General features: G+C 48.0%; 1 protein-coding gene across 1 annotated transcript; it reads left to right on the forward strand.

Moving 5' to 3' along the window:
• Positions 1-249: 249 nt before the first annotated feature.
• Positions 250-8432, forward strand: Crabp1 (cellular retinoic acid binding protein 1). The gene is made up of 4 exons (XM_052729029.1): positions 250-449; positions 950-1128; positions 3633-3746; positions 8149-8432. Exons 1-4 carry the CDS (start codon positions 380-382, stop codon positions 8197-8199), a joined length of 414 nt encoding a protein of 137 aa, XP_052584989.1. The 5' UTR covers positions 250-379; the 3' UTR covers positions 8200-8432.
• Positions 8433-21750: the final 13318 nt, after the last annotated feature.

A 21750-nucleotide genomic window follows, 5' to 3' on the forward strand; every position in this document is an offset into this window, starting at 1 on the left:
AGGAGGCACGGGGGAGAGCGGGTTCCAAACTGCATCCCTGGCGGCTGGGAAGATGGGGAATGGACGAGGGACACCGTAGGGCGGGGAGTTGGGCTCACCCCTCATGGGCCACCCCCGCCCCCGCCCCCGCTCCCGCTCGTGGGCCCTCCCCCCCCACACCCCACCTCCGGCTCCCGCGCGCAGGGCAGGGGCGGGACCTGAGGGCGGGGCCCCAGAAGGGCGGGCGTGGGGGGCGCTACCCTAGTGACTCAAGGCGCGTGCGGCTGGGCGCAGAACGCCAGTCTCTCCCCGAAGCGCCGTGTGCTACCGCTCCGCAGCAGAGGTCGGTGCCCGCCGCTGCCTTCGCGCCGCCGCTGCCGCCACCGCCGCCGCCGCCGCCATGCCCAACTTCGCCGGTACCTGGAAGATGCGCAGCAGCGAGAATTTCGACGAGCTCCTCAAGGCGCTGGGTAAGCTGGTGCGGAGGGCGTGCCGGGTCTGCCAGGAGCCGCTGCGAGGTGCCCCTGACCCAGAGAGGGTGGCCCGGGGAGGTTCAGGCAGGAGGGAGTCTGTGGAGTGATAAATCTCTCTGTTTCCCGTGCGTCCCCCGATCGCACAGGAGAGTTAGCTCCGGAACCAACCGGTTCAGCTAACGTTTGCTGGACATTTGGCGCCTTTCTCGACGGTTCCATCTTTATCTCGTGCTAGACCACAGTGAGGAAGGAGCAGGAACTTCAAACTGGGGACTGTTTGAGACCAGATCTTGCCATGAAAGCACTGGGTAGCTCGGAAAAGCCACTTGCCATCTCCCGAGCCTCAGTTTCTCTTCTCAAAAGCCCAGGCGAGGACAGAGACAAGTGGAACTAATTTAAGAGCCCTGCCCAAAGTCAGAGGATTTGGGAAGGGTCAAGCAGGTCTGGGGGACCAGGGAGGAAGGACCTGAGACCCGAGCCCGTGCTTCCTCGTGCAGGTGTGAACGCCATGCTGAGGAAGGTGGCCGTGGCGGCTGCGTCCAAGCCGCACGTGGAGATCCGCCAGGACGGGGATCAGTTCTATATCAAGACATCCACCACCGTGCGCACCACGGAGATCAACTTCAAGGTCGGAGAGGGCTTCGAGGAGGAGACAGTGGACGGACGCAAGTGCAGGGTGAGGCCGCAGAGACCGCACCTCCTTCCCGGGTACCCCTTCCAACCCTTGGCCCGCCGAAGCGGGCGCGCTTTCGTTGCTGAGTGTGTCACGAGAGATTTGTGTGCCCTGCTGGTCCTGGGCTCAGGAGAAAGCCCTACCTCTTGTTCCCTCCCTATACCATCCCCCGGGCGCAAATCGGCGCGCCTAAAGCGCGCGCTCTGGGTGGCTGTATGATCCCTGCTGTGGTTAGTGCCTTGCTAGCCGCGCCTTCAGCGCTAGCTCTGGTGGCGTGGGTAGAGGTTCCTGGGGCCGCTGCTGCCTTCTGTTCTGCGCAGCTGCCGAGTTACCTGTCCTAGGTAGGGTGGCTGATCCAGGGTCCCTCCCCCTGGGTCCCTGGACCGTGGCGGGGGGGACGCTTTGGATCCAGTTGCACAGTCCGAATCGCCTGCCACCCCTTCCTGCCTATCTGTGTTCAACCGAGTTCTTGCAGGGATTGGTGAAATTCTTCTGAAAGCAAAAGCAACTCAGCAGGTTCTAGCTGAGAAAATGTACTAAATGACCTTTTTTTTTAAAGTCCTCAGGGGCGAGAGACAGAAGGAGGTGGGTAGGGGGAGAAGGGAAGTGAGGAAGGGAGAGAGACTGGGGAGAGATTAAGATTGATTTATGAGAAGACAGGGCTTGCTATGTAGCCCCGACTAGGCTAGCCTGGAACTCTCAGTGTAAACCTGGTGACCTCGAACTCAAGATTCAGCCTCACCCCATGGAGTGATGGGATTACAGGTGTCCACCACCATATCCAACAGTCAAGAGAGGTTTTTTTGCATTTCTGAAACACGAGGCAAAGGATGGGTGAGTGGTCTGGAGTGAATGACTTCACACTGCTGTGTTTCTTTCTGTGCCAAACTTGCACCGATGAGAAAGCCAGCCTTGCTATCTCATTTAAAAAGGAGGTCCCCTTTTCTCCACTGTGGGTTTGGTGGTTGCTGTTTTGTGTACTTGGTTTTCTTGTTTGGGTGTTTGAGACAGGATCTCATGCTATAGCCCAAGTTGGGTCCAACTGCATGGATCCTGTTTCTACCAAGTGCTGGGATCACCAAGTAAACCTTTGTATCCAGCTTTTCCAATGTTCTAAAAAAAAATGTGCAGATGAGGCCAAGTGTTGTGGCCCATGCCCCTAATCCCAGTACTCAAAAGGCAGAGGCAGGCAGATCTCTTGTGAGCTCAAGGCTAGGCAGGCCTACCTAGTGAGAAAATTGTTTTTGTGTTGTGACAACATTCTAAAGAACGGGAAGTTATTTCTTCCCTCTCTCCCGAATCCGTACCTGTCCCAATTGTGACTCTGGTCACCATGTTTGGAAGGACAGAGAGACACAGCCCCCAGTAGCAGGCTCACTCAGGAGACAGTCTTTGCCCATCAGAATTGATATCTGCTTGACCTGAGGTTCAAGTCACCACATTGTTTGGGGGAAAAAAAAAGCCCCCCCCCGGGGGGGGGCATGCATGACTGGGAATATAGCCGTGGTAGAGCATGTGCCCAGCATGTGGTAGGCCCTGGGTTCCGTCCTCAGCATCACAGGAGGAAAAAACAGAGTGCTCAGAAGGAGGAATGGGCATCTAGTGGAGAAGTTGGCTTGGCCATGAGTAGGGCTCAGTTTGGAGACACCTAACTCTGGCCACTGCCAGAGGGGGCAATCTGATTTCAGAACAACAAAAGAATCGTGTAACACCCTGGAGAGAGCTGGGCTTACAAAGTCCCTGTCCCTCCCCCACCCCCGCCTAATGAAGGAGTCCCATGTGTTAGTTCAAAAGTGATTATGTGCACATTCAGCACCACCCAGCCCAGCTGTACCTCACTTCGCTGGATATAGACACTGGGGAAACCACAGGGACTCCCCCTTTTGCCTGTCCGCCTCCAACCCCATGAAGAGCCTTCACATTGGCTTGGTTTTTAAAATGTTTCTAGAAGGATGTAAGCTGGGAAATGGAAACTGTTTTTATCCCCAGAGACAGACACAGGTTCATTAGCGCAGGCTGTGTGCTGTGTCTGCTGAGGGATGCCGAGAAAGGAAGGTCTTAGTCCAGAATCTGGGCGCAGACCCTCCTCCTCATCTGCCCGCCACCCGCTCGGCTGCAAACACGATGTCTCAACAGTTATAACCGTTTGTGATTCTCACATGAAGGTACTTTAAAGTTCCAATTGTTTGGAGAGGCCCTCTGTGTTGATGTAAGTGAATCCTGGTGTGCTCTGAATTTTATTTCTAGAGATGCAAAGCGTGCCTAAGGCTTTGCTGCTCCAGTGGATCCATGTATGTGTGATATAAGGTATATTTGTACTCCGTGAAACCCGTGACCAGCACTCTGAGTTTCACTTTATGGGGCTCAGCAGAGAAGACGCTGTGCCCCGCTGACAAGGACCATGCATTGCTTTTCTGCCTAGCAATTATTCTCCGGTGTTCTTTGTGTTCTTCCCAGCCCGCTGCCGAGACCATAATTAATATCACTAATGGTTTTCCTGCCTGCAGAGTTTACCCACTTGGGAGAATGAGAATAAGATTCACTGCACACAAACCCTTCTGGAGGGGGATGGCCCCAAAACCTACTGGACCCGAGAGCTGGCCAACGATGAGCTGATCCTGGTAAGGGCCCTTGGACTCTTGAGACAACCCCAGGGTTCCCCAGGTGGTCCCCGGAGGTGGGCCATACAAGTGTGCTGTCCCCATGCTCACATTTTGAGAAAGTCACTTGCCACAGGTTAATTTGAGCAGAAAGCTTGGGCTGACAGTTTAGATCAGAGGAGATCATTGTTAAAGGGTTGCGGAGGGGTGGGGGTGGGGGACCGAGAGGGAAGGATCGTATCTGAGACCAGCTGGAATGCCAGACCTTGGTCCAAACTGTTCTATGCCAACCCCAGTGGCGAGTGATGCCCAATCTCCCTCTGGCTTGGTTTGGAATGCTGAGGCTCTGTGCGATCCTTCAGCTTATACAAAATGAGGTCCACCCCACCCTGCCCTTCTCATGACTCATCTTGCTATTAGAGAAAAGTTTCACCAATTTTTATCACATCAGCATTCAGAACCATAGAGAATATTTTTTAGTCCAGACTTACAAACTCCAATGGCCCCAGGAGCCAAGCAAGGAATGCTAATTTGGAAATATCTGAATGCACTGATGTGGAAAAGTGGACTCTTTAGGGCTAAAGAAGGCGAGCACTGTTTAAAAGTGTGTAGATGGAAAACTTTTTTTGTTTGTTTGGTTTTGGTTTTTTTTTATTTGTTTTGTTATTTTTGAGATAGGGTTTCTCTGGGTAACCCTGGCTGTCCTGGAACTCGCTCTATGGACCAGGCTGTCCTGCAACTCAGAGAGATCCTCCTGACTCTGCCTCCTGAGTGCTGGGATTAAAGGTGTACACCATCATGCTGTGCATTTAAGCATTTTAAATATCCACAGCCAAGCACAACTTACCTGTCCAGGTCAAGTTTTTATCTAACCCACTCCTGTAATGTAACATTCTGAAGACTGAGGCTGGAGGATCATGAGTTCCAAGCCAATGGGGGCTATAGAACAAGACCCTATCTCTACAAGAAAAACAAATGGTTTAACTTATTCACACCTATCCCAGTTTTATGCAGAGAAAAGGGGCTGAGAGGACAGACAACCCCCACTTACTTTCCCTCCGTGTTTCAGAACTAGTATCTCCTACCCTAGGCTAGAAAAAAGAAAAGCCCTTGTGGGTGACCAGGAACTTATACCTTTTGTTCTCCATTAGACACTCTGTTAGCATCACCACTGTTAGACTTCCTGATCCATTACCTAGACACTGAAGCCTGAAAAGTTTAGTGGGGAAAGATGCCCCATGTGACCGTGACTTGGACCTTCCCTGTCCTTTCCAACCTCCATCTTCCGGCTGTAAAATGAGAGATTGAGCTGCAGCCCCTGAGATTCCTTTCAGCCCTAAAATTACATGTTTAGCCTGTAAGAAGACCCTAAATTGAGCCGCCGGTTCCTTTGAGACCGTTTGATCTCCCCTCCCTCTCTTCTTGGCCTTTTGGCCTTTACTAGGATGATTTAACTAGCTCTTCTCTTTGCGTGGACAAAGGGCTGGTTTAATTTGCAACCTAGCTAATGTCTCCAGCAGAGGGCTACTTCGTGGACTCAGAGAGCAATCTGAAGCTGAGACTTGGAAATCCAGGGAGACTGGCACATGTAGCTTTATAGAGACCAGAGGCAGCAAGGAGAGATGATGTTAGAGTTCTTGAATCTTTCTGAGGATTAAGTGGGATTGATCAGTTTACCCTGAAAAAGTGGGATTTTGGTAACCTCTGTAATACTAAGCAGCCAGAGTCACAGGCTAAATGTCCGTGAAGGACTCCGCCACATTTCGCCCCTTACCACCCCCACACTGCAGTTCCTCCCAGGCATCCTTCCCTGGCTTGGAAAACATATATACAAGCCTCAAAGGGAGCATTAATTCTTGGCATTTGGGATGTGAAATGTGGGCTTTTGTTTCAAGGGTTATTATCGTTAATAAATCTAAAACGTTGGGAGATGTAATCTTCATGTAACGAGAGGTAAGTAACTTTAGTTTAGTTGAAATAAGTGTCCCCAGAGCCAACAGTAAATTGCCATGGGCTGTAAATTGACTTCCTTTGAAAACTAAGTATCCTCCCCCACACTGCTCTGGAGTATTCTATAGAGTTTCTTTCTGGAACCTCTAAGCATAAATGTATGCAATGAGAGGCTGGAAATGGGCTTTCAATTGGAGTTAGAAATGTGGGGATTTCTTTCCATGTCATGAAGCTATTTTTTTTCACCTGGGTGAGCTCCAAAGACAGATGTGGCTATGGAGCTCAAGGAATTCTGGGAAATCAGCATGGTTCTTGGGGTGCAACATCAAAAAAGTAGATTTATAATGGGAGCTCTATTCCCATCCCAATTCCTGACACATGCCCAAGAGCATAGAATCATCTGCATTCCTCACTAATGGGAAGGCACAAAGCCCTTAGACTGCCCACCTTGTCAGGATCTCCTTAATACTCATTATATGCAAGAAACTGTTTCTTGGAAGCAGGCGATGCCTTAGCAAATATCCCAAGGACATCTGGTCACTAAGGGCTCCAAGGGTAAGAATCTGAAATACATCCCATTCTTACATTGATTAAAATCAAACAATGGTAGAGCACTTGCCTAGTGTGGGTAAGACCATGGATTCTATCCCCAACATGGCAAGAGAAATGAATAGATTTAAAAAAAAAAAAAGAATCAAAAGATCTTGAGATAATTAAACTCTTAGCACAACAGTTTCAGCTTCTCTTGAATTGCCAGTCATTTGGGGACTCTGAAACGTCAGGACCTGTGACAGATAAGCATGCACATACATCCTCATCAAGGCTGCCAACTGGGGGCGGGGCAGTATCTTTGTGTTTTTTTGTTGTTGTTGTTTTTGGTTTTTCAAGACAGGCTTTCTCTGTGTAGTTTTGCGCCTTTCCTGGAACTCGCTTTGTAGCCCAGGCTGGCCTTGAACTCACAGAGATCCGTCTGCCTCTGCCTCCCGAGTGCTGAGATTAAAGGCGTGCGCCACCACTGCCCGGCGTATCTTTGTTTTTGGTTTGTTTGTCTTAATTTTTATTTTATGTGTCTGGGTGTTTTGCCTGAATATATTTCTTGGTACCTCATGTGTGCTGGTACCCATGGATGCCAGAGGAGGGTGTTGGATCCCCTGGAAATGGAGTTACAGACCCTTGTGAGCTGCCATATGGGTGCTGGGAATCAAACCCTGGTCTGAAAGAGTAGCCAGTGCTCTAAACTGCTGAGCCATCTTTGCAGCCCTTTTGTCCATGTGTTTTTCTGCACCTTTTGCTTTCCCTGTTGTGACTGTGAGAGTCCCAGGAGAGCAGGCCTGTGAGTAATTGGCAGTTTGGGGAGATTTGAGACAGCTTACTTCTACAGATGCTGCCATTTCAGGGACCAGAAGAAAAATGTCCCTTCCCATCTGTGGGAGGATTTATAGCCTCCCTCTAGCCAACAAAGACTCATAGAATCTTAGCTGGAAAGAACCTTCAGAATCACCTTGTTTAAAGTCACCCTCCCCCTCAACACCACCCCTCGCCCACCCCGAGCAGGCCAAGAGAGGGAGAGCCTTGCCCAGCTATGGGTCAAAGAGCTGGGTCAGAAGGCCAATGCTATGTTCTTGCCTCTGAGATGAATGTTTTAGTTTAGAGGTGATGTATTCTAGCTATCCCTCCACATCCATAGGAGATTTGTTACAGGACCCCTGCGGACACCGAAATTTTCAAATGCTCAAGTTCCCTGTATAAAATGGTGTAGCATTTGGCCTACATACAGCCTCCTGCATAATTCCTAGTTTACAATCATTCCACTTACAATTCCTGATACTATATGAATGCCATGCAAATGTGTCGTACTGTATTGTCTAGGGGATAAAAGCATGTGAAAAAAAGCTGTGTATGTTTAGGATGTATGCAGATTTTAAGTGAATATTATTAACCTGTTCTTGGTTGACTGTGAAGGTGTAGAATCCATATATACAGAGGCTGGCTGTCCTTACATTAGACTGTTGTTTCCTGGGCTAGATGGCTGCCTCCCAGAAGGCATTTCTAACTTATCTCCCAACTGCAGTTCCATCTGGCTCGAGCTGCCTAAACCCCTCACTCTCTTGCAATCACTTGAAAGGACACAGAAGCCCTTCAAAAATACCTGACATGACATTCATCTCCTTTCAGTCCCAAAAACTAAAGCCAGGAAGTGTGCATATCTTATGTCAGCATTCACAGGTTCTGGAAGCAAAGGAGACCTGTATTAACAGTTCTGTGCCGTATTGCTTCTTTGCTGAGCAAGAGCTTACTTAGGGGAGAATGTCTGCTCCATGTCCTGAGCGTTTAGCTTGAGCACACAGCTCAGGGAGCTTGAAGTCTGATGTGAAGAGTTGTAAACGGGGCAGCCCGCCATCTCGGTGATATGCTTTAAACATTTTCACACAGGCCTCTGTACTGATTGGTTTTCCTTTTCTTCTCCGGGCAGACATTTGGCGCCGATGATGTGGTATGCACAAGAATTTATGTCCGGGAGTAAAGGTGGCCGGCTTGTTCCTGCTTTCATGACAGGATGCAAGTTCCCCTGAGGAGTACAACATCGGCCTGCACAGCCAGTGGGTCTTTCCTCCCACACACCCTCCCCGTAAACATTAGGCAACCCCATTTCCCCTGTGATAGTGCTGTAGCGCCCTTCCCTCCAGCCCCTGTTCCCTCTGCATCCCTGGTTTGGCATTTGCATGGTTGTGCCAGTCATTAAAGTGGTTGGACGCATCTCAAGGCTCTTTTCTTTGAGGGGACTCTGCTTCTGTTTCAGCCTGGGAGTTAAAGCCGCACTGTGCTGACCTGTGTCGTGTTTCCGGCTTTGGCCTGCTGGCCTGGTGAGAGTGCACTGTAGCATCCATCAGCAGGTACAGCTAAACTAGTCATGAATGGTGGTTCCTCATAGGAAACTAGGCCCAATCCATGGCTTTATTGAGGAGAGCCATAAGGAAGGGACTGATTACATGGGTAGTGATAGGGCCAGGATGAGGAGATCGAGCAACGGAAGACGAGACCCTCAGATACTAATGATGGAGGGAGAGTCACTACTCTTAAGCCTCAAGTCGGAGGGAAGAGAGGTCAACACACCCTAGAGAGCTCTGCAGCCTGAGGGAGGGTTTCTGCAGGAGCAGTGGGGTTACAGAGAACATGGCTACTGTCAAAAAAAAAAAAAACAAACACGAGCAAAAGCCGGGTGTGGTGATGGCACACACCTGTAATCTCAGCACTCTGAGAACAGAGGCAGGAGGATGTCTGTGAGTTTAAGGCCAGTTTGGGCTACATAGTGGTTCCAGGACGGCCAGGGCTACATAGTCAGACGCTGGGGCAGTAGAAGACTTGGCTTTGAACGTGGACTAAGAATTCTGACTTCTCGGGTCTGGAGAGATGGCTCAGAGGTTAAGAGCACTGGCTGCTCTTCCAAAGGTCTTGAGTTCAGTTCCCAGCAACCACATGGTGGCTCACAACCATCTGTAATGAGATCTGGTGCCCTCTTCTGGCCTGCAGGGATACATGTAGGCAGAACACTGTATACATAATAAATAAATAAATCTTTAAAAAAAAAAAAAAAAAAAAAAGAATTCTGACTTCTCTTTGCCCCGGCCTATTCATTTTGTCCATTGCCCAATGCGACTGGATCAGTGATCAGGGCCGGGGAAAGGATCCCGTTTAGAGATACTCCTTCCCGGGCCACAGCCAAGCAGACAGTGGCCTCAGCAGGCAAATACAGACGATAACTTGGACACTTGCCAATGTTTACATTTGAAAATCAGTAAATTTCACCTTAAAAGCCTGGACTTGGGGACTGGGCAAGCAGCTCAGTTGGTAGAGTACTTGCCTAGCATGTGTGAAGCCCTGGGTTTAATACCCAGTGTGGTATAAACTGGGCACAGTGGGAAATGCCTGTAATGCCAGTACGGAGAGGGTGGGACAAAGAAGATCAAAAGTTAAAGGTCACCCTCAGCTACGCAGCAGGTTTGGAGGCCAGCCTGAGACAGATACATAAGACAGTCTTTTTTTAAAAAAAAAGGGAGACAAGAGAAGAAAAGGGAAATCCGGGTTTCTGTTTTCTTAAGAGAGAAGGCTGGAGAAACCTGGCATCCCCGGGCCTGCATCTCTTTGGCACAGTGGCTGGCTCGGCGGCAGCTTTGCTTGTACCCTCTGCCTCCCCGAGACCTTGTCTCGATGCTCATTTACCCAGCATGCTTCTCTTCCCATCCAAAGCCCACGGGCTCTCAGCAAGGCTGGGTCAGAGTGTTGGGGCCTGGAAAAGACCAGGAGTTCACACTGTGCTGGGGCAGACACCTAAGGCCCATGGGAGGACCATCTAAGTGTGAGTGGGGACACATTTACAGGAACCCTCACGCCTCCCCAGCCCAGAGCCCTGCTTTGTCCTAGAAGACTGCTTCTCCACAAACCATGTGCCCATCCTGAGCCCATCCCTGGCTTTCCCTAAAACACCGTTCCATACGGCCTCAATGCCATCAGGCGTTGTGGCAAGTGGGGCTGGGTTCCGGGTCAGGAGGAAGCCTGACACTGGGCTGCATTTCGTCTCTGGGGCCCTGAAGTGACTATGCTTGTTTTCAGAACCTCCGAAAGTCCCTAACACAAACGACTTCCCTTCCTGCTCTCCTCCATTGCACCTGGGACCAGAGAGTACAGGCGACATGCCGTCACCTCCACTCTGCTAACCTGTCTCTCCGGCCCTGTCCAAGTCCATACTCAGTGCCCCAAAGCATGGAGTAGAGTGATGCGGGGGACTGCGCTGGGACTTCTTGGGGGCGAGATGGGGAGACCCTTGAAGATGGAGAGGTCCCAGACTGATATGCAATGGATAGGAAGCATGCTCTCCTGAATGGGGATGAGCTGGCCACACAAGACACACTGAGACTCGTGTGCCTGAATCCTTTGAGGATTCTACCCACTGGGTGCTAGCTGCTCGTGGCCAACATGGAGGGGCTGAGCCTGGTCTCAGACACTGGTCTCTTCCTCTTCCTGGCTCCCGCTTCTGCGCTGTCTTCGATACATCTGGATTTGCTCCATAAGGGCTGAACTGGCTGCAGAAAGGTTGGAAAGGGCCACCTATTCCTCACTCTGGGAATCAGGCTATTTCCATTATAATCCTTTACAAGTGTGACATGTCACATGGAGCCTGTGCTTCCTTCAGATTAACCTTCGGGGGGTGGGGTGGGGGGGGTGGAGACGAAGAATAAAGCAGAGTGAAGGAGATTGTAGCCCTCACTGGCTTGACAGTCACCAGGCATAGGTAGGGACATTTGAATGACAAGATGAGGTAATAGCACCAAGTAGATCACACAGAGCACCTGCCATAGACTGAGTCTCTTGAATAGTATTGGTTTTACCATATAATTGGTTTCACATTTTCCAGACAAAGGTACAATGTTTCTCATTCCCTTATGGAACAGCTCTCATTAGGTGTGTCCTCTAGGGACGTAGGCTCAGGGGTGTCATATTTCCCCAGTCTCCACTCTTAAAGAAACAGGAACCCGGATTTCTTTTTCTTCTCTTGTTTTTCTTTTTCTTTTTTTTCTTTTTTTTGGTTTTTTGAGACAGGGTTTTTCTGTGTAGCTTTGGTGCCTGTCCTGGATCTTGCTCTGTAGACCAGGCTGGCCTCGAACTCACAGAGATCTGCCTGCCTCTGCCTCCCGAGTGCTGGGATTAAAGGTGTGCGCCACCGCCGCCGCCACCACCACCCGGCTCTTTTTCTTTTTTGAGACTGTGACAGATGGTATAAATGCACTGCATATGATATATAATATTTATGTGTATTTTCTATTGTTATGATAAAACATCATGACCAAGGCAACTTATAAAATGAAGCATTTAATTGGGCTTATGTTTTCAGAGGGTCAGAGTCCATGATGGTAGAGCAAAGGCATGATGGCAGGAACAGCTGAGAGCTCACATCTCAAACGGCAGATAGGAGGCCAAGAGGCAGTCAGGGAATGGCATGAGCTTTTGAAATCTCAAAACCCACCCCCAGTGACACACCTCCGTTTCAGGATATTTGATGGCACTGAGAAACTCTGAGACTGTGTTGATAAAATTAACCTTGGATCAGGGGGCAGAGCCAGAGACTAGCTGACAGGAATTAGCCATAGAGAGGATGGAGGAGCCAGGAGTATGGATAGAGAGACACAGGAAGGAGTAGGGAGGGACTTAGAGATTCGCAGTTTTTTTGGTTTGAAACAAGTGGAGAGATGCTTCTCTTCTGGGTCTCCAGCCAAAAAGGAAGGTCAGCTGGTTGCTTTTCAGTGTCTGATCTAGCAGGTTTTCACCCCAACATCTGACTCCCCAGTCTTCATTGGTAACTAGAACAATAGAAACTTAGTTAAAACCTACATTTGGAGGCCGTGGCCAAGCTGGTGCATGTGGGACTGGAAATCCCTGCTAGGTCATAGTCTGAGTGGCCAGGGTGTTGACTTCAAGGCATGGAGCACAGACAGTAGTTAAAATATCAGTAGATTTAGGTGTAGCCAATAAGCCAACAGAAAAACAACACACCTCCTAATCCTTCCTAAATAGTTCCACCCACTAAAGACCAAATATGCAAACGTACAAGCCTGTGGTGGCCATTCGCATTCAAACCACTACAAGACACAAGATTAAATCTTTATTATTGTTGGGGGGAGCGTGAATGCCATGTAGAGGTCTGAAGAGGACAACTTTCAGGATCTGGTTCTCTCCTTCCACCCTTACCAGGGTTCCGTGGGTTGAACCCAGGTCTCCAGGCTTGCACAGCTTCACCCACTGAGCCCGCCCACGAGATATTTTAATCTAAGTCAAAATATTGTTGTGAGAATAATCTCCCTAAACTTGTCGTTCTAAACTCACTCCAAACTTGCCTCTCTCTTGCTCAGCAATCTCCAGGGTCTCTAGCAGGAAGGTCAGACTCTTTGGTGTGGCATCCAAAGCCCTTCATGATATGGCTTCACCAGATAAAATAGAGGAACAGGTCTATGAGATTTGACTTTAAATTCTGGGCACACTTTCAATTGACAAGTGCTAGAAACCCAGCCACAGCCAGTGCCAGTAAAAAGAAGCTGCTCTGCTTATGACATGAATGAACAAAGAACATAGTACACTGAGTGTAAGGAGCGGCTCACAAAGGACCAGGATTATAGGATTCCATTTAAACTGAAGTGTCTAAATTGGGCAGATCCATGGAGGCGCAAAGTACATGGTGGTTGCCTAAGACTAGAGCTGTTGGGGGTGGGGAAGGGGAGTGATGGGTCTAGCTTCTTCTTGGGAATGATAAACATGTTTTAAAACCAATGTGGTAATGGTCGCGTAATTCTATACACTAAAAACCACTGAACTGTACACTTTAAATGAGTGATTGGGCTACGGCCATACCACCCTGAACACGCCTGTTCTGAATGAGTGATTGCACACTATGTGAACTATAGTCCATACAGTTGTTGGGTTTTTCTAAAGGAATGCACTGACTTCTCAGCTCGTGAACAATGCAGAAACTCTCTGCAAAGAAACAAGAGCCGTAAGAATGGATGGGGCTTTTAACAAGCCAAGCTCACGGTCCCCTGAAACTCCTCTGTCAATCCACATGATCCACCTACTTGACTTCCTTAAGCAGCTGGTCTAGGTCATGTGAATACCCTTGTGCTAATCACAACTAATGAGTAAATAGGGTACAACAGTTGGCCAGATGTTAGTCACGTGACTTTATCTCTAACCAGATTATGGTAAAGGATAGAAGGGGGAAGGGAAGTGAGTGGGTATGAACTGTGGTTGGCACCACTAGGTTGGCTATAAATCCCTGGGTAAATTATTTAACCACTTTGAGCCTTGATTTCTTGCTTTCTGTAAAAGAACAATGATAGGCAGGAGAAATGGCTGAGCAGTTCAGATCACTGGCCGCTCTTGTAGAGGATCGAAGCTCAGCTCCCAGCACCCACACGGCAGCTCCAATAATCTGTAACTCCAGTTGCAGGGGATCCAAGGCCCTCTTCTGGCCTCCGTGGGCACCAAGTATGCTTGTCATACATACACATACATACAGGCAAACACTCATACACATAAAATAAAAATAAATCTTTAAAAAGAATATGAGCCAAGCGGTGGTAGAACAGACCTTTAATCCCAGCATTTGGGAGGCAGAGGCAGGCAGGATCTCTGAGTTCACGGCTAGCCTGGTTCTACAGAGAGAGTTCCTGAACAGTCAGGGCTACATAGAGAAACTCTGTCTCAACAGCAACAAAATAATTATAAGTAAGAACATTGGTACCTGGCGTGGTTGGCAAGTGGATATGGGCCTTGAACTTATGAAGTAAGTTTCAGGGTTTCAGTCCTTTTGGCTTTATGTACAAATCTCTAAAGCTCCCTAGGACTTTACATGCCTTAGGGCATTCTGTCTGTGTCCCCTGAAGTGGAAGCTTCTGCTGTTGGTCTCCACATTGGACTCATGATCATAGCCTGCCTTATGCATGGGTTTTCTGGTGTGGTCCTATGTCGTCCTTCCACGTCCCTAGGTGTCTGTTAATAGACTGTGCAGTTCCTGCACCTAGGAATGGCAGCTTATACATCCCTGCACCCTGTGGGGCTGGGAAAAGGGGCTACCTGTTCATCTGACAGTCGGATGGCACCTCTAGGTTGGCTAAAAATTCCCAGGTTATTGACATTTTCTGAGATTCAAGCCTTTGTGAATGGATGTGCTCAAGGAAACTGAGGCTGGGAAGCAAGCAGCAATTCCAGATTCAGGAGTCATCCCCCAGGCAGACACAGCATCAGGCCGAGTCCCAGCCCTACTGAAAAGTGTGGGCTGTATAAGAAACTCTGTTCAGGAGCAGGAAGACTTAGAAACGCCAAACTGATGGACCACATAACCCAATGTCTTTCTCAGTCTGAGTGTCTTGTGCTCAAATTCCACAGCAGAGACTTGGAAATACGGCTTGTTTTCCCAGCCTGCATTGTGACTCTATTGACCATGTGACCCAGTTCTGCCCACTGAAACCCCAGGAGAAGTCCACTAAGTAGCTTCGGGGAAAGACTTTCCTTTCTGAGAGAGGAAAGCCTGAAAAGCTAAGTTGTTTATTGTCCCTGAAATTGTTTACTCCCATAAGGCTGTGATGCTGAGAGCTGGTGTAGCCATCTTAGAGATGGCCACAAGACTCCCAGAGGTGCCAGACAAGAGCCACGAATGTGGCAGCCCCTGCTTCTCTTTAAATGCATAACCATGTAATTGAAAAAGAAGATGATGACTCCTGTCCTTTAAACCAATTATTCGGATATCCCAACTGCAGTAGTTACAGCTGAAGGCATTCGTGACTGACTGAGAGACCTCGGTATCATAACATTGGCAGGTGTGGCATCACACTCCCATAACCCCAGCACTACTGAGGATCATAAATTCAGGCCAGTCTGGTCTACATGGCCAAACTCTGTCTCAAAAATATCCAAGAATCTTTTCTTCATGATGACTGCTGGCACCATGCAATTAGACCATCTCCGTAATAAAACACCAAACCAAAGTAACTCGGGAGGAAAGGGTTTGTTTCAGCTTATACTTCCAGGTCATAGTCCATCACTGAGGGAAGTCGGGGAAGGGACCTGGAGCAGAAACCATGAAGATGCTGCTTACTGGTTCACTCATGCTCAGCAAGCTTTTTTTTATGCATCCCAGGCCCACCCGTCCAGGCTTGGCATGGCCCACAGTGCTCTGGGCCCTCCCACATCAATCAACAATCAGGACAATTCCTTGCGTACAGCTACAAGATATGATCAGGGCAATGCCCTAGTTGAGACTCCCTCAGATAACTGGGCCGTGTCAAGCTGACAGCTGAAGCTAACTAGGACAGACATCCTAGGCAGAGGGAAAAGTAATGTTGAGATATTTTATAGATGTTACAGCCCTATTCATATGTATTCTAACCTCCTTCAAAAGCTCCTCCTCTTCAGTTCCTTTTATCACCATGGTAGCTAATATTTCATAGCATACAGTCAGGATGCTGCCGGAGGAAAGACTACAGATGCCGCCTTCATTCCCCCCACGCTGGTCCCCACCCACTCCTTTCAGAGGTGCCTGTCCTCTGGGAGTACCCCCAGGGATTTTTCCCTTCCTTCTCCACACTTAACTGCAACTACCCATTAGTGTCAGGGAAGTTCTCAGATCTTGTCAAAAAAAAAAATCGCTTGCATCTATGCAATGTCTAGAAAATTGCGCTCTAAGATAAAAGAAATGCCGGATGTCGGTGGGTGAAAATTAATATTCATAAAGTTCTCAAAGGGCTAGATAAAATAAAAATCAGAACGGATCTGAAATCACCTGTGTCTGCAAAGACTTCAGTTGCATGGGCAGTTGTGTTTGCCTTGGACCCTCAGAACCTCTCCTCTTCTAAGCCTCTCCAACTGTGAGCAGATGGGACCCAGGAGAAGTGAGTGGTCCTTGGTCCTCACTTACGGCACTTGTTAAGGCCAAGGGAATTTCTTCTAACTCTGTATTAAAAACTTCAAGCATACACGAAAGTAGAGACCAGCCATATAATTCCCCATGTGCCCACACCCAGCTGCTACATTATCACGGCCAATCTTACTTTATCTACTCTCTCCTTTTCCAGGTTATTTTAAAGCAAATTGTAGACATTTTAAGATTTCACTTATAATCTTCTAGTACCTATCTCTAAAAGTTACCAGTTCCCTTGACAATAGACAGCTACATTACCATGGTACCTTAAAAGTTACTAATAATAGCAAGTCCTATTGTCTTCAAATATCTTAGCAATATTTTCATTTGCTTGATTATCTTATGGTTTGTTTTTACCTATTTGTTCAACTTGAGATAGAAATAAGCACACCCCATGATCTGCTATGTCCCACTGGTCTCAATCTCCTTCCTCCCTCTGCTCCATCTTATTCTGTTCTTTGGAGACACTGGTTGATTGTGCGTAGCACTTTCACAGTCTGGATTTAGTGTTTAAATAACACTTCAGTTTAAATAATGCTTTTAAGTAAGTTTAAATAATACTTCAGTATTATTTAAAATAATTGGTACATTGTGGGCTAGAGACAGAGCTCAAAGGTAGAGTGCTTGCCTGCCAAGCACAAGGTCCCAGGTTCAATCCTTAGCAACACACACACACACACACACACACACACACACACACACACACACAAATTGTAAATTGGTATTTACATCTAGAAGCTCAGTCAGATTCTGGGTTAATTTTTTGGTAAAAAAAAAAAAAAAAACAACCCAAAGATATAGTGATATTTAGAAATAACAATAAAAGCTTAGTATGGTGGCCACACCTGTTATCCCAGCTCTCAGGAGGCTGAGACAGGAGGATTGCTGTGAGTTTGAGGTCAGCCTGGACTATAAAGGTAAGATCTTGTCTCTGAAATTCATTCATTCATTCATTCATTCATTCATTCATTCATTCATTCATTAATAAAGCAAGCAAGCCCAGTGTGGTGGCACACACCTTTAATCCCAGCACTCAGAGGACAGAGGCAGGTGGATCTCTGTGAGTTTGAGGCCAGCCTGGTTATATTGTTAGTTCCAGGACAGCCAGGGCTATGCAGAGAGACTCTGTCTTGAACAATTTTTTTTAAACAAATAGAAAAGGAGCCACAATCTAGGAACTAGGAGAGGAGTCTCAGTTTGTTGTTGTTGGGGTGGGGGGGTGTCTTCATTCTTCTTCTTTTTTTTTTTTTTTTTGTTAAAAAAAAAAGTGATCCAGGTGGCCCTGCTGTGTTGCACAGACTAGCTCTGGACTCCTAGGCTACCTCATCTCACCTCCCAAATGACTGGAACAGCCAGCACTATAGGCATCTAGCCTCTTTATTTGCTGTTTGTTTGAGACAGTGTCTTATGTATCCCAGGCTAGCCTCTAAATAACTCTAAGCCAAAAATGACTTTTAACTTCTAATCACCCTGCCTTCACTTCTCCAGTGCTGGGATTATAGGCACGAGGTAAAAATAATAATAACAAATTTTTAGAAACTTCATATATTCTATGTATGTACTCTGCCAACTGAGTGATGCCCCTAGCTCCTGAAAGGTACCTACTTTGTTTTGTTTGGTTGGTTTTGGTTTTTGAGACAGGGTTTCTCTGGCTGTCAAGGAACTCAATCTGTAGACCAGGCTAGCCTCAAACTCACTGAGATCTGCCTGCTTTTGCCTCCAGAGTGCTGGGATTAAAGGCGAGTGCTACCATTGCCCCAAGGTACCTGCTTTTGAGTTTAAAAAAGAAGTCGAAGTATTAGGACCCAAGAAGCAGTTTACAGAAAGCAGAGTGGCTTTGTACTTCCATTTTCCTTTCTCTTCTACCCATGATGAAGCTAAGCAACACCCCATTGTTGCCAACACCATTTTCCGCTGTCCCACACCGACATCTCTTCCAAAACCTGGGCAGTTTTTGGCCAATCCCTTTGTGGCAGAGGATGGAGTATGGGAAGGCAAGGCGGGTAATAGACATGGAAACATTTGTGTGCACCTTAACACTGACCTCTGAGGGCAACTGCCTCAGAAGAAGATGTGACTTGATGGGCAGTGCTCACCTCCTCTCCGACCTCTGGTACCTCATGGGTGGTGGGACTAAGGCTCCCATCTATGGTAGGAAAATAAAGTATAAATTCTGAACAAAATTTTACCATCCAAGAGTTGACCAGGCCCGACCCTGCTCAGGTCCTGAGATCAGATGAGAGGCGGGTGTGAACACAGTAGTATCTCTGTAGATGAAGAACAAATCTTAAGGAAGTTTCTGGAAATATCATATGCTGTATTTGTGATGATTAGGCAATTTGTCTAGCTGGGAAAGTCACCTACCAGCCTTGAAAGAATTTACTTAGTCAAAAGTAGGTGACAGTTACAGTTTTGTACTACCATGTGTTTCCATAAGGGAGGAAAACTCATCAGTAATGCCGAGTGAAGGGAGGTGGGGTTTGTAAAGTGGAATTTGACCAGGGTTCCAGAACAGTTGTGTTTAAGGGAAGCGGGAGTTGGAGATTCTAGCCTTTTTTTTTTTTTCTTTTCTTTTTAAAAGTGGTTTTTTTTTTTTTTTTTAAAAAGACACAAAAAACCCATTGAGTCATGGACTCCTAGTAAAAAACCATAATGAAAAGTGAAAACCCTGGGAAAGTGGGCAGGGGATGAAAATTTCAGAGTTCGTGAGATGAAATTGAGGGCAGGAATAGGGTCAGAAAATGTGAGTAGGCCCCACTGTTTATTTATCTATTTCTTTAATGGACGTGGTGGTGTGGGTCAGTTCAGAGAGCTCTGGCTGCCCCAGGCCTCCCCGAGCCTCCAGCTTCACATCTGTGCTAGAGGAAGGTTGCCAAGCTGGGCTGGCCGCGTGTGACCACTAGGGACCACCAAGTGCACTAACAGGAAAACGGCTCCGTTTCCCACCAAAGCTACACTCTGGAGTTCTCTGCAGACAGAGTGAGGTGGGCACATGTAGACTGATATGGGAAGACGTCCAAGCTATATTAAGTTTTTTTTAATAGTATGATGATCTAGTTTAGTGCAAAAATAAAAAAGATCTGCTCAGTTCCTTCCAGAACCATAAAGCTCCCCAGCCCTAGAAGCCACACGTCAAACCATTCATAGCACTTACCTCTGAGGAGAGCCCATTTTACTGTGTTCACATTGCCGGACTCACTCGTCATGAGCATATGTTGCTTTCACAATTTAAGAACAATTTTCAATTAAAAAGCAAAAGATTCTGGGATGGAGGGTGGCCCAGTGGGAGAGCACTTGCTTAAGCACCCTTGAGACTCTGAGTTCAATTCCAGTACCAATAAATAAAGTAAGTACTGAAAGATCCCAGCTAGATGTGGTACACATACCCGCACTTGGGAGGCAGGAGTAGAACGTTGCCTTGTGTTTGAGGCCATCGTGGGCTACACAGCAAGATCCTGTCTTTAAAACACAACCAGGGGCCGGGCGGTGGTGGCCCATGCCTTTAATCCCAGCACTCGGGAGGCAGAGGCAGGCAGATCTCTGTGAGTTCGAGGCCGGCCTGGGCTACAGAGTGAGTTCCAGGACAGCCAGGGCTACACAGAGAAACCCTGTCTCAAAAAACCAAAAAAAAAAAAAACCAAAAAACCACACACACAACCAGGGATGGCAAGGGAGCTAGGTGCGTAAAAGTGCTTAGAAATGGCTCAGCGGTTAAGAGCAACGACTGCTCTCCCAGAGGTCCTGAGTTCAATTCCCAGCAACCACATGGTGGCTCACAGCCATCTATAATGAGATCTGATGCCCTCTTCTGGCCTATAAGCATATGTGCAGATAGAACACTGTATACATAATAAATAAATCTTAAAAAAAAAAAAAAGTGCTTATGTGCAATCCTGACAACCTGAGTTTGATCCACAGTGGAGGTAGAAAACCAGCTCCAGAAAGCTGTCCTCTGACCCCCCACATGTGCACTGTGGCGTGTGTGCCCCCCCAACACACACACACACACACACACACACACACACACACACACACACCTTGTACATACACGTGACATATAATAATAAATAAATAAATAAAATTGAAAAATAGACTTAAAACCAAAGAAAGGAACAAGAACTCCAAGATTCTGATGGAGTTTGGGGTGGCCTGGGACCTGGGGTGTCTGCGCCCGTCCCCAGGGATCCTAACGGAACAACTACGCCGGAGAACAGGAAGGTTCCAGCTCTGTATGAACCCGCGGGTGTGTTTGACTCACCGCTCTGAAAAGAGAGAGGGCCCAGACAGGAGAAAGAATGTACATGGGGAAGCATGGAGAAGGGTCACGGAGGCTCTCTCCACAGTCCCCAGTGCCCGGACACATGGCCCATGTGACGTGCACAGCAGTCCTGGCATCACCAACGTTGTCCCTGTTCCCGCTGTACAGAGGAGACGCTGGGGCTCCCAGAGGAAATCTCTCAATTTATGGACAGCAGTTGGAATTTGACCCCACAGAACAAAGGTCCTGACCTCCACAGCTACACAGGTCATGAAATAGTTCCTTAGGCGCGACTGTCAAGGACCATATTGATGGTTTAGTGACATCAAATAACACACCAGTAAGCGACCTTACTCGAGTAGCAGAGGTAGGCAGATCTCTGTACGTTCAAGGCCAGTCTGGTCTAACGGAGTAGGTTCTATTTTCAGGCCCATTTTACAGATGATAAAACTGAGGGTCAGAATGGTTAAATAATTTATGACACATGAATAAAAGTTGCTATTGGGATTGAATTCAGGCCTTGGATCCGCAGAAAAGAAGCCGAGAGGGGAAGGAAGTGGTAGAGAGGTGGATGTGCCCCTCTGGTCTCCTCAGGGCTGCTGATCCTGAGAACTGTCATCACCCAGCATGGCAAGGCTCCTGGGGACCTTTGGAAGGAAAAGTCAGCCGTACAGCCCGGCCCAGCACTGCCAAGCCGTCGCTCAGCCTCCCTTCCACAATATAGTTCTTTTGCTGATGTTGACAGGTATCCAGTTTCACCCAGAGTCCCGAGCTCTGGGGTCTGGTTTTCATCAGGCCCTTTTACTGAGCTCTCAAGCAGCTGCCTGGCAGCCTCGGGGAGGCCTAAGTGGAGCCTGGCATCTTTTCATGCCCAGGCTTCCTGGAGAAGGCTCCTGATCTCCAGAGCCAGCTTTTGAGTGGTAGCACTAAGGGCGTTCATTCCATGTAAGGTCTCTTCCTTTGAGATGTCTCCAGAACTGGATGAGGCAAATCGAGGCAGGCAGGAACTGAACAGACTAGCTCACTGCAGATGGACAGAGCTCCCGTCCCTCTGTAATCACTGTGGGAATGCTATGGGGAGTGACCCTGAGGACCGCAGAAGAGCTGATCTATTCACTCCCCGCCTGTGGAATCCAGCCAACCTACATGTCTCCTCTGCCGGGCCTGTGAGGACAGTTTGACATACTCTTCAGGCTCATGAAAGGGTCCAAAGCCAGACAAGGGGACAGAGAAAGACTCAGCATGGGCAGCTGGACAGCCATGGCAGAGGAAGGAGTCAGGGTTCTATGGGTGCACGGCAACTCACAATTCACCCCAGCCACTTCACGGAGCAGCAACAGTTACCTAAAGTA

The sequence above is a fragment of the Peromyscus californicus genome, unplaced genomic scaffold, assembly GCF_007827085.1.
Source record: "Peromyscus californicus insignis strain IS unplaced genomic scaffold, ASM782708v3 Scaffold_11__1_contigs__length_118956290, whole genome shotgun sequence".
NCBI lineage: Eukaryota > Metazoa > Chordata > Mammalia > Rodentia > Cricetidae > Peromyscus > Peromyscus californicus.